At 44.5% G+C, this 13,715-nt stretch overlaps 1 protein-coding gene across 4 annotated transcripts in view; it reads right to left on the bottom strand.

Annotated features, from left to right (window-relative positions):
* The window catches only part of ppp1r16b (protein phosphatase 1, regulatory subunit 16B), a 50,460-nt gene that overhangs the window by 9,325 nt on the left and 27,420 nt on the right, over positions 1–13,715 (bottom strand). For all 4 annotated transcript variants that reach the window (XM_040203951.2, XM_078091752.1, XM_078091753.1 and 1 more), the window contains 3 exons: positions 8,191–8,261; positions 1,430–1,575; positions 378–481 (listed from right to left, as the gene is read on the bottom strand). In XM_040203951.2, coding sequence (XP_040059885.2) covers positions 378–481; positions 1,430–1,575; positions 8,191–8,261 — 321 coding nt within the window. The remainder of the gene's footprint in view (positions 1–377; positions 482–1,429; positions 1,576–8,190; positions 8,262–13,715) is intronic.

Below are 13,715 nucleotides of genomic sequence, written 5' to 3'. Positions count from 1 at the left end.
TGTCCACGCGCCCGCCTGAAGACCGCGCCGGTTTGCAGAGATGCAGCAGGAATATACAGTTTCCCAATCTGCATCCCGGCGAGAGTGATGGAACTGCGAATGTCTCGCAGCTCCCCAAAGAGTGAATCTGGAGTCTCTGCGGGACTGAGGCCACCAACTCGCTGCCGTGTACCTGGACGATCTCCTGCTGACATACTGCCACTGTTACAGGTGAGGAAATAGGTACTGAGACGCCTCCCTCAACGGTTGTATTAGCCGCGTCAGTTAACAATGCTTTACTTGCACTTCCTTATCCCCTGCGATCTGCAGCTCAAAGATTGTGACCACGGAGCCTAGATTGTGTGCGGTGGTGCCACCGCAGAGTATCGAAACTCTACCTTTGTTGGCCATAGCCGTCTCAATGATGTCCAGCGTCGGGTCGTCTTCGCACAGGTCGTACGGCATGTTCCCGTCGGAGTTGACCGCCAGCAAATCGGCACCGCTGTTGGAGACGAGCAGGTAGATGATATTGACGAGCTTTAGATGAACTAGATTAAAGCTAGATAAGGTTTTCAGATAATAATAACAATCAGCGACGCTTCTAAGGTCTGTATTTTTACACTCAAAACCTGCTGTAACAAAAAGACGATTCATAACTTAAAGTCTTGGCACATTAAATCTCATTTGGAGAACTAATTGATGATGCTAATTAAATTCTTTCAGTCCCAAACAAGTTGGCCAGCGTCATTCAGGGAGTTTTAATCAGTAATTTCACTGTGGATAATGAGGCCGAGGGATATAATGAGTGGATCGGCAAGTCCTGCACATCAACAGATGGTAGTAGTGGGGATGGATTTATTGTGTGTGTGTGTGTGTGGTTGTGTGTGTGTGTGCTTGAGTTTCTAGTTATTGCATACAGGCAGAAACCATATGAATGGGTTCACATGCTGCAAACGTGTGTGTCTCCTTCAGTGTCTACATGCTGTTACATCAGAGGACATAATCAATGGCCAGAGTAACACAGCGTATGGAACTCTATAATATAGAATATATTCCATTTGTTGGGATGCAAATGTGTTAGAAGAAAGAAATGAACAACACATGAGGACCTTTGTTTGTCGCTTGAAAAAACTGCATCAGTATAATTGGATTAAGAAATACATTTACATAACAAAGACTGCTAATAAGGACTTTGTTAATCATTGCATGTCGTATGGATGGGAGATAATTAAATATGACTGTTTATTGACTGGAGATGTGACGATATCCCATTTTATCAACGTCTCCTGTCGAAATTAATGTCTCAGAGCAGATTAATTAAAACTGTTGTGTATCACACTATATTTTCATCCCATTGAACGGCATAATTTAATGTTAAGAAATGTCTATTTCCCGTCCAATTCTAAAAAGCTGCATGAAAGCTGTGGCGTAGCATGTCTGCACGTCTTACTGTGCAATGAGTATCTTGACCAGTCCTGCGTGGCCACAGGTGGCGGCGGCGTGCAGCGGCGTCCACAGCTCGTTGTCCTGAGCGTTGACGCTGGCTCCTCGGCCCAGCAGGATCTTCACCATCTCCTCATAGTTATCTATACAACACTGGAGGGGGGAAGGGGGCAGGATGGGGGGGTAACAAGAGATAAGAATGCAGGACAGAAATGATGTAACATTGCTGTTTTATGCAGAATCATTAAGGAGTATGAAAACTCATCCACCATTTCCTCGTGTTTGGAGGAAATTGAAATGTATTTCCTCTGCATGTTATTAAATATCATTCTACTGCCTCATTTGATTCATACAGTGAGTGAGCTGCGTCGGAAATGGATTGAAAGAGACATATTGTCGCACAAAGAGCACAAATGAACGAGAAGTCCATTACCAAGTCAAACCCAATCCCCGTAAACCTCCCTTATCGCATACTGCAGAGTGCAAGACTGAGAACGCATTAAGCAAATGTGGACACGGTCATTCTGACATCACAGCCATTGTGTGGGTTGTGCCCTGGATCTGTGACAGAAGCTGCAAATGCAGACATGGCTCCCACCCCGCCACAGAGACAAAGACTCAGACAGAAAGTATTTTCCCTGCTAGACTCTCGCGTGATTATAGGGTGGGGCGGAAAGAGAACTTCTCTCTGTAAACGACTCTGCAAACAGAAGTCTTTCTCCACCCGAGCTAATTGGAGCGAGTGTCTCGCCGCTGAACAAAGACAAAGACGAAGGAGAAGACAAGTGAGAGAGAGAGAGAGACAGTAGTCTGTAGTTAAAAACTGGGATTACTATGATCAAAAACCTGAAGGATTCAGCGCAAAAGTCTTGTTTTCAGTTTGAAAGTGTCATTTCAGCAAGAAGGAGCAAGGATATCCGACGTGCTGCTGTGCGTTTGAGTCCGATCCGTCAGAAGTTATGTTGGACCACACTATGCTGCGTGCACAGAATATCAAAGAAGAAATGTCCTAAAAAATACTTCATACTATTTTTTTTTCGTTCCAGAAAACCGCTGCGTGCTTGTTTGCTTCTTCCACAGGAGCTCATTCCCCTTTGTGTGAAGCCACCGTTGTCACTTCTCGACTCTCGAAGCTTTGAAATGGAAAACGATTCATCTGTCAGGGATCAAACGCTGAATCTGCTGACTGCTGTTAATCCCGTCGTGATCCTGCCCACTGAGAGATTCTGACACAGTGAGGAAAACGGGGATAAACGGGTTGGTAACCAAAAGAAAATAATACGAATCAATCTTAAGCCACCCACCAAATGGCTCCATCCGCGCAAACACTGATGTTTTATGGGGAACAAATAATAAAATATGGTGTCAGAGAATATCGCAATGAATTCCTATTGCGGCTTGTCGTCGTGATGATGTCGCATACTCTTTTTCCTTCTCGCACTGCGTCTTTCAGTGTGCCCCCCCCCCCCTCACTGCACGCGCTCGCCATGGAAACGTTGAGAAGCTGAGGAGCGCAGAACAGACTCTTTCCTCTTTCTTGATGATTTACATAGAGGATGAGCAAGTGGCATCTCTAGAGGCTTCTAGTATCCGAGCGATGGAGCGAGGGCCAGTGAGACCGCTAAGGAGGGTACAAACGTCGATGCAGAGGACCAGTGAGGAAAGAGAAGAGGAAGCTGAGTGGAGGATATACAAAAGGTCCGTTTGGTGAAACGAAATCAACAGCAGTCTTTCCTTCAGCATCCTAATGGCGTCGTCTAGACAACAGGTTGAAAATGAGCACGAGAATGAGCAGAAAGCAGTCAGCATGTCTTCCACAGAGCAGTGAAATTCTAGCACACATTGGACGCTTTTCCTTGCAGTGGTGAGTGTTTGGTGCAACCCAAACAGCAGGAACGGAGCACAGAAGCTGCGACCGTGGGATGATTTGATGGCCGACAGCGTCACCTTTGGTGCTGCGTGAATCACTGAACAACAATCTATTTCCTCAGCAACAAGTGCTCCATCTCTGTCACCGTCTCTCGTCTGAAAAAAACAAATCTTAATCCGAGCGCTCAAAACACCAATAAAAAAAAGACCACACTGACGTCAGGAGAAAATAAGCTGTGTGAATTCGCTGGAGTTGTGTGGCATCGACCGCCAAGGCTACGCAGAGTGTGTGTGTGTGTATATAAATTAATATACAACACAGGAGAGGAAATGAAATTACTTCACAGATGCAGGAGGCAGATAGCAGGAAGGCAAATGAGAGGTGAAGTAGATTCGGAGGAAACAGAAAGGCTGAGTGACTGGAAACTACTGGTTGACAAACATCCTGTGACAGCGGGGGATTTTTGGTCAAAAAACAGATGTGATAACATTATCACATTTTTACAAGCTCATTTCAATGATTTATTACAGTCAGAATCGTAGAGGCCACTGAATGGCGACATTAAAAGTGGCATATTTATCTACAGAGATTCTGTTGATGGAGATTTCACAAAGAAAGAAAATCTGACATAAGGATAATTTCAAGGTCTGTTTCAATAGTAGAAAACGCATCTGGGCATTTCATGGCATTGTTACATACCTCTAAATACCTGTCCACTTCTGAAATATGAATACATAACAAACAGCAAATCAGGCTGGAGGAATAAGAATGCGGATGTCATATTTCTACGCAATAACATTTTAGTAAAGGATGAGATCTGACTGAGAAAGCTTGATGAAAACTTAAATTGGCATCAATGTGAAAAAAGTTTGGGAAGTTTGGAAAACACATGGGTCAATAACTTTTCTGAATCTTTTTCAAAATCTTTCTGCACGTCTTTCACATCAGCAACAGACTTGACACAAAAAGATCCGTGTGCACAAAGTTCAGTGCTATAATTACTACTTGTCGTTACTGTTAGTGATGCTCAGCTAAGGAAGGCGAGAACTCCCCCACTAAGATCTTCCTCTAGAGCTCCCAAAAGCAGAAGTGCTACTGGTTTATTTGAGTCAACTACTTCCGATGTGACTGCCATCAAAATAGCACCAGGCAACACACATTCAGAGGAAAAGAAGGGCCAGCGTGGGTCACAAATGTACTACTCTACCGTGTGTGTGTGTGGAGGCATTTAATTCTTCTTTCTTGCACCAAAATCGCATTGAGCAGCATCCTAAAACTGACAAGAGCGAGACTGAAGCGACATAAAAGCACGTCTCAGACATCCTCCGCACACTGACGGATGAGCCGCCGTCTCCGTCCTGCGGCAGCGGCGTGACGGACGTCGTCAGGAGGCTCCAACCTACACACAAGGCTAATCTCTTAACCTCCTTCTGCATAAACCCGCCTGCTGGCTGACTGAACTAAATCGCTCAGACATTCCCTCTAAACAAAACGTGCCCGCGTTGGGGCCCCCACGAGCTAACCGGCCTCCAAACACAGCCGCCAGGTGTAGATCCAAAAGTCCTCCACGCGTCTCCTCCTCGCCAACAAGACGATGAGGCGAGCGAGGAGATGATCGGCCTTTTATTGAAGAGCGTTCACACGACGGCGGCAGCGCTGCTCTAACAAAAGGCTCGGGAAGACCAGCGTCAGTGGGACGAGAGGTCCGCGTCTGAGGAGCAGAAGGGCATTGTTGTCAAGGACCAGGCACCGCGAGGGCCGTCGATTCAGAGCTGAAACGGAGGAGACGGAGCGGCTGAAAGAGGCCGACCGGGTGGCGGAGAATACGGGTGGTTAAAGGATGAGAAGCCTTCACAGTTGACGCGACTCGCTCGTGCGAATCGTGAGGAAGGAGGGGGGCGGCGGCTTAAATCTTCGGCCACCGTCCTTCACCTTCGGCCCCCGTGCGACACCCAACGGCTTCTGAGAAAGTCATTTTACAACACAACTATAACACCAAAGTCCAGGGAAGACTAAATCGAGGGTCATTAATGAATCCGGGAAAAAGAACATGGTGCTGAAAGGCTGGTGGGCTGAGTTCAAGGTGCGAAAAGTGTGACGTGACGCGGAGATGAATTAACTGATGAGACGTCTGGGACCACACAGGAACAAAAAGCCTCAGCCGTCTCTCTCTGTCCGCGCTTCTGTTGCAGGAGAAAGTGCACATTTTAAATGCACATTTTGGAGCCCTGATATCGGCGCTTCGGAGATGCGCGTTGCTGCTCGTACTTTCAGAGAGCCGTGTTTTACTTTGAGTTTCTGCTCATAAAAAGCAACCGTTTCCTGCTGCTTCACCGTCATCCTTTTATTGCTAGAATAGCTGTCGTGCTATTATTGTAGCTGCTGTGTGTGTGTCTCTGTATGTCCCCCACCTCTCTGTCCCTCTCTCTTCTGTAAAGTCGAGGCGTGTGGACGCCCTCCCTCGGGTTTCTACCCTTTAAAGGTTTTTCCTTTCTCATGAGGGAATGTTTGCTCTCTGTTAATTATACAGAAGTCTGCACCCGCTGTATATGAAAAGTGTCTTAAATGATTTGAACTAATAAATCAAATACAAAAAAGCCCTTTACTCTTAGTGGAGGTTATGGTGCTATAGCATTCAGTTAAATATCGCAAGGAAGAACAGAGGAAGAAAAACGTTAAGTGGTCCACATGACTTCAAGAATCCAACAACTGAAATCGTCCCATTGGGATTCAGCCAGCAAACTGCAGAAAATGACACATTCTCTGTCAGAACTGAACCCAAGGGAGGGCATAATAAATATTGAAGTGTCTATACACTAGTGTGTGTGATCTGCCACATCCAGTCCCCCTGAAAGCCATCTATGGATTGATGTTTGCCATCAGTGAGGAGAGAACAGTCCTTGATCGCTATGACATCTCATTTATAGAAACATCCCCACCACTTCCCTTTATTTATCTCACCCTCTGCCATATGTCGTGTGTGTGTGTGTGTGTGTGTGTGTATACACATGGAGGAATTCCCCCAATGAGTGTTTCTGTCTCTATTGTGTCTCGCCTGCATGTGGATGGTGATATTTGTCGAATTGCAGCGGGAGTGAAAAAGGCTCATCTTGAAGACGGCGTGGAGGCTGGACCGCTCGAATAAATTATCGGGTAGACACACACGTTCAGAGCCCAAAGGTCAATCCGACCTTTTGGCGGCGAACGCCCCACAGCGTTTAAAAGCACCAGCCACAGCGGTGGTGACTGATGGACTTCAATTTTCTCTTCCCCTTGTTCATTTCACCGCCTCCCAGCAGGAGCCGCAGTATTAGGCTCTGGGCAGCCGGCGGGGGTCGGGGGGGGGACGACACACAAAAAGGTCAGAGGGGAGAAAATGCCAAGAGAAGAGAGGAGGGAAAGAGGAGCCAGAGACAACAAATCAACTTGATCAATTTATTCAAATTCGTAGGATTATTCTTGAAAATGGAATTGAAATGATCTTAAAGGAGGGTTCTCAGGCTAAAGACAACCAAAGGTAACACAACTCTGTCCACAGTAAAAGTATGTAGCAACCACATCAATACTTATTGTAAGCTTTCAAAGTAAGCTAACCTTTTATCATGACAAGTCAGAACCATGTCTCCATGGTTACGATGTCACATCTGTTAACCGGTGGCATCAAATTATACATTTTTTTTTTAAAAAAGCGTCAACTAGCTCATGATTTCATTTTGTTTGCTAATCTCTCAGTGGAACGAGTAAGAAGAATTCATTGCAAAGAGACTCGAGTGTGTGAATATGAGTCTGAAACCAAAGACAACCTTGATGAAACCAGGATTTGATGTTTTCACGATTTTGTTTCACTCTCTGGAGCTTACAAACACGCTTTTGAATGGTGGGCGGTCTCATGTGGTGCCGGGAAACGGCTTCAAGTCAGATGAATAAAGGGAAACTTTTAAATAAAGGGACTGATTTGTGATTAAATGAGACATGTAATGATTCATTATTTGCACAGATGAATGAGCAGTTTTGAGTGACTTGAAGCATTGATTTGGATTAGCTTTGATTATCGTTCCTAATTACCAACAGAAAAGGAGCCTGATCTCTTATATGAATTCCCTGCATCAAAACGGACTCATTTACCCAATGCCGAGCTCATTTCCTCACTATTAAAAGTCATTTCTTTCAGTGTCGAAATAAATCACCACTTTTCTGTACAAGGGTTTTAATTCACACTACTGCAAACTAATCACACCAGGAAAAGATTTAATTATACGTCTACTAAACTGAGATGGTAAAGTTGACTTTCATTAATACATTTTTAAAAAGAGCAGTCGCAGTGCTGCTCTACAAAACAAAGAATATATTTAATATTTGAACTAAATAAACTGAAGAATAGCTCAAAGTTTGTCGTATCAGAATGTATTAGACATTGTTTATATAAACATCTAAATGCCGTGTGAACTGCCTGAGGAAATTATAATTGAATTTCAATTGGCTTAAAAAAAAAAACTGAAAAAAATGTTAATTCACACACACAGGCTGTATTACTTTCACTTCTTTTACCCTCAGGAAGTGGCTGTGATTTCATAATATATATATATATATGTACAATGTAAAGCCTGAATCAGAGTATATCATTTAAAAGACGTCGCTCTCACTGACAGCGCCACTAAAAAGGTTTTGCTTTCATTCTTGCAGTTTCTTAACGATAATTTACTTTATTTTTAAAGGGGATCTTTTTGCATTGGACAGTGCAAAGCCAGAGACTGGAAATGGGGGGATAAAGAGTCGTGACGTGCTACCGAGGCGCCATGCACGATCATTCATGAAGATAGTTGGAGCTCATTAGGATTAATTATCTCGCTCTCGCAGACCCTACAAACGGGTAGAGAGAGACCGCCGGACGTCCTTACCTGATGCAGAGCGGTGAGGCCGTCTTCATTGCAGAGGTCCGGACTCACGTTGTTCTTCAGCAGGTAGCGTACTGGTGGAAAAGACAGGGAGAAACCCATAAGTGATGGTGGAACTGTGAAATAACAGAAGGCATGCTTCATCTGAAAATGATTCGGTTTGCTCTCGCGTGAGGCAAGTCGCATGGTGAGGCGGCCATTCCGTTGAAATCAATGTTTCTGACAGAATCTGTCCCGATTGCTCAGACACACTGCAGGTGCACCTTAACGTCACCTTTTGTCACCCAATGACTTCACCTGTCAATTTGGAATCCACCAATCTCACTGCGTCATCCGAGCTGGTGCATCCCTGCGGGAACTGCAATCTCTCAAATGATCAGCCCGGCCCGGATGTTACCCAACTGACCTTGGAAATATGGGCAAATGTGTGTGTGTGTGAGAGTGTGTGTTTGTGTGTGGTGATGTGATTATGCTGCCTCACAGTCCCAACAGATAAACTCTCTGCCCAGACCCTAATTCAAAAAAAAAAAAGATCAGCGATCACGGGACAGCTGCCCGACTGCTATGACGGATAAACCTGCTGGCGTGAGCAGGAAGTGGCGGTGGCCCGCAGCGGTCCTCTCCCCGCCAATGTTATGCCCCGTTTTTGGCAAAGCTGCCATCCGGGTTTGTCTCGGACAGAAAACCACTAAAAAACAGTCCAGGGGCAACACACACATACACAAACGACACAATTCAAGCAAAACAGCATTTTAAAAAGATGTCATATTGGCTTTCTGGACTACGGGGAGAAGCAATTTTTGCACATTTTGCAAAACCAAAATGATTGACCAATTAATCAAGAAAAGAACAACCGTTGGTTGTGGCCCTGCTGCGCAGGACATTAGCTGAGCAGCAGCTTTTAGTGCTGTGCATCCACACACGATGCTTTTAGAGAAAGCACTGAGCGTAGACCACCTGGCACTAAGAGCCTAAACCCACAAAATACATGTCGCAAATAAGAACAAACTCTCGCGGTCGCGGTTGCGGCCATGAAGCACAAATAAAACACGAGCCATTACACAGCCTGCTGAATTGATTCATTTAGCGTTCGGGGTCCGGGTGATTTTGTCAGATGGTCAGTAGGACGAGGCTGTGCGGAGAGACTTTAGGGGGCGAGTGTAATTTAGAATAAATCACATTATCACATACAGCATTGCACGACGCACTCCATTCCTCACGCGCCGTCTAAAGAGCTTCTTGCTTTCTCTACATCCACAACACCAACTAAATAATGCACCGCTGTCAGCACCTTCTGCATGAGTTCTGCAAGGGTTCCTTACTTTGCTTCGCCTGTTGAATTGCGGCAAGGAGGTGATGACAACAAGATGTATATGAATAAAGATCGACCATTATACAGGTCAATATTAATGCACGCTGGCTGCGTGTTGCAAGAGTTTCCCCCGAGTGAGAGTTTTGACGGTAATGGCTGTCGGTCGTTATGGAAACGCATTGCGCAATCCCCAAAACGCGGCAGAGGGAGAGCTTTTTCAACAGTAAAGTAGATGGAAGTAGGATGGATGGAGTGATGGAAGTGCAGCCGTCGCCAGTCTAACTCCATTATCCCACTCCCTGAATCCTGCAGCTATTAGACCTCAATTAGGCTTCTGACATGAAACGCTGTCGACGTCCAACTAGTTGTTTGTCTTCTGCCGGAACAATGTTTCGTAACAGCACAACCAATGCGCACAGGAGCTCAGCGGCGGAAACGTCTCAGCTGAGTTTTTATAGCCAAGGACGGCGGACAAAAGCGAGTCGCTGTAGCCTCCCGCTTCCCTGAGGGAGGGGGAGATTAAAGTGAAATATCACAGCGAGTGCAGAGAGAATTGGACCCGAGGTCTGACTGCATCCAATAAAATGACGCACACCATCTCTGCTCCCCTCAGTGGATGTTGTTCGCGGACATTGTGGAGAGACACCACGTCTCTGAGGGACCACGAGGGCCGACATTACTCGCATAAGCCCACATAAGCCGCCTCATCAGGGGATTTCTTGTAGTTACATTGAGAGAGTTTTTTTGTGTATTCAAAATCTTCAAGGGACTTTCTTGTTGAGCTGCCTGAGGATTTTATTTTTGGGTTTGAATTGGCTTGAAAAGTGCATTGGAATAACAGTGTTTATCATGCATCAAGCACAAGATTCCCTGAAAACAAGTGACTGCATAACTTGTATTTACTTACTTATGCTCAGAGGAGGCCGAAGGAAACATCCAAGATCCAACAAAAGCAAGTTCCAAAAGTAATGTTTGCTGTAACATAGGCAGCCTGTTTTGAATCAAATGCACTCCCAGTATTTAGACCTATTTTTCACATTAACTTATTTTACAAAGAAAAAACGAACTCTTACATCGACTTAAATATTAAGACGTATATTTTGGTTCCTTGTAGATGATGAAATTACGACCTTGAGTCTGTGTTCCTTTCTGAATGTGCGGCCCGTGTCTGATTCATCATCGTCATCACTTCTACAGACCACTGAAATAAAGACTTTTATGTGCTCGTATTGACTGCAGTGACAAAGACAGTAATCTTTTTTTTTCAGCTGAGGAGAAAAACCCTTTCATAAAAAACTATTTCATAAAACTAATTTGAGGCTGCAAACAGACCTCAGAACATTCTGACACAACTGGTTTTTATCTGCACCGGTTTTCTTAACTCACTATAACAAAGGAATTATGACATCGATGAGTTGCGTGTTGTAATAACAACAGTTCAGTACAGATTTAAAAAAATCTTTTGCTAAATCTGGGTGTCTAACCTTTAATCCACTGGATGATTTATAATTAAAGCCATGCATGCGTGTGCACGTGCTAATGACGAGTACAAAAGAACACAGTGTGGACACATTGTCAAGGATTCTACCTCCACTACATCAGTTTGGATTCAGAATCTCTACATTTACCTTTTCAGGTAAAGCTGACTCGGCAGGCTGTGCTTTTTTCTCAGTTAACCAAAGAAGATAAGCTTTATTATAGCCTCTCTATGCTGTAGGTACAAGAGAGAAAGACAAATCAATGGATTAAAGGCAATTGTTGTAGCGCGTTTGGCTTTCCAGAGAGGGTCTCTGATCATTTTCAAGCGCGTCGCAGAACGTCATCTGATTCATTCAGAGAAAAGTCGACTACAATAAAGTCATTTAAGATAGTTGGATTCGTGCACGCAGTATCAAAGTGAGAAATACATTTAAAAAGTGGTTGGTGTCTTACTACGGTTATTACTTTTAGGCTGTTTTCTAACAGGTTGTGAGGCTCCAGATGAAGTTAAACCTCAAGTCCAATAGATCACAGAACTCGTAAACAGAACAACGAACCCCCGAATGTACAAGAAGTCACAAATCGTTTGAAGACTTCTAGTTTTCACTTGGAGTAATTGGAAGGGCACAGCTGTGTGTCTAATGGTGTGTCTGTCGGGGGAAGTCAGATAGCTCTGCTTACTCTTCAGCCTGGAAATGATACAATTAAAAAGATAACGACATGTGCCAGAAACTGGAGAGAGATTCACCAGATGAGCATGAAGGCGGCGCCCTCACCACCACGCGGCTTGATATGTTCCATGATAACGTGCATCGGTGCTGGATTGATTTTCCTCTGCGGCCGAGCGTTGCGCCCGTGCGTTGGTTGAGTTGTGTGATGTGTCTGAAGATAAGAGAGACCTGATTGAAACGGAGATTTGTTCACTAAGGTGCTGATGCTCGTGCAACTACACGAAGGCGGCATGCGAATCCAAATACGGGCGCCGTGACGCGAGGACGGCCTCGATTAACGAGTCGTACAGCGACGCACACAAATGACCTCGATGGAATGGAGAGCGAGCAGAGGATGTCACAAACAGCAGCAAACAGAGGTGTCTGCGCTCTTCAGACGATACATCATCACTCAATGCAGTCAGTTCCTTTTCGTTTGGAGATTTAATGAGATATCCACCATTTCACGCCAATCAATCCAGTCGTCGATATTTCAAAGCAAAGTGACAGAATTTGCTCAATTTGCTAGTGTTCATTTTGATAAATTAACAGATTTTCACAGGTGATTTACTTCCTTCAAAAGCAAAAGTCCAATTTCATGCACGGATTACATTATTTTTCATGCTGCATGTCTCATTAGCGGCACATAGACTCTGACTTAATGATCAACGGCGGTCAAAAATGAGCGTTCTTTACTTTTATCTCACCCGCGGCACAAGAGTGTCGTGATAAAAGGAAGAGGGATCACAGAGAATTTACCATTCAAACCCTGACAGGGAAGTGCCTGGGATGAAATGTTGTTATACATCACACAGACAGATACACTGGTACAAAGAGAGGCAGTGAAAAAAAAAAAAGAAGCAAAATAGATTTGGAGCTGGCGACACAAACCATGAATGTGATCCCAATCTGTCTGCAGAGCAAACGCACACACAAAATGACACAAAGATCTTTAAAAAAGGAATCAGTTACATCGAAGGGGTCACCATGGTGATTATCTGCTGCCACAAAGTGACTGACTGAAGTGACAAACACGAGACTGCAGAAATCTCCTGCAGGCCTTCCTGGGCAGGCCCCCTAAATTCCCATGGAGGGAGGAGATGGATCTGGACGAGATGCTTCCCAAAAGATAAAAGATGTATCAACAAACAGCGCATGAAGAGAGACGCACCCTTCCTTCCTGTTATCTCGCTGTACCTAGACAATAATATATGTGTGTGTGTGTGTGTTGGAGATGGAACCAAATCCCAAGCGAATGAACTTTGACTGTAAAGATATTTCGGTCAAACGCTTCCTGAACTCTGATCGTTGATAAGAAGTTATTCACAACAGTAACGCGTGCCTCTGGAGTGGAGCCGGGTGCGTGCATATCAAGAACACCAGTATATTTGCCCAAGTTCTATGGTTGTCTGCTCCTAATAACAACGTAAAGCCTCTTTTCTGCAGCACAGGGGCTAAAGCATCTTAAAAGGTCACTGGCTTGATCATCTTCTGAAAATGTAGTTGTTTGCAGCCAAGTGATCCAGTGTGAATAATACTGTTTAGGTACTTTTAAGCATCTGTAAATAATACAGTTGATACGAGAAACCCTGCGTGTGAGCCGGGTGTACGTCTGGGGTCGAATTAGGCCACAGAAGACTGTAAATTGAAGTGCAGTTTTTTCAGGAAGGCTTTGTTGATGCAAACTCCGCCCTTTTTCTTTTTAAAATGAAGGTTATTGTGAGAGGAGCCACTTGTGCTACAATCATTTTTCCTCCTTCTGAATTAACATTTAAAAGGCTCTGCATTTTACAAAAAAAAACAAATGCTTTGTCATGGTTTTATTTGCATTTTTGAGCTTTCCTTCACTCACAAGTAAAAGTATGCGACGCTCCTTGTTTCCTAACAAAGAGGCACGTGGAGATCGCTCACTTTGCTGGACACTTGTTGAACATTCACTTCGAAAGCGATCTGCCACGACGATTCGATCAATCAATACCACGATGTTCTACAATGATCGTGATCAGGATCCTTAGCGGACAGAACAT

Source organism: Gasterosteus aculeatus, chromosome 17, assembly GCF_964276395.1.
Source record: "Gasterosteus aculeatus chromosome 17, fGasAcu3.hap1.1, whole genome shotgun sequence".
In the NCBI taxonomy this organism is placed as follows: Eukaryota; Metazoa; Chordata; class Actinopteri; order Perciformes; family Gasterosteidae; genus Gasterosteus; species Gasterosteus aculeatus.
The sequence above is the reverse complement of the archived record's forward strand: the minus strand, read 5'-3'. Positions and strand labels throughout refer to the sequence as shown.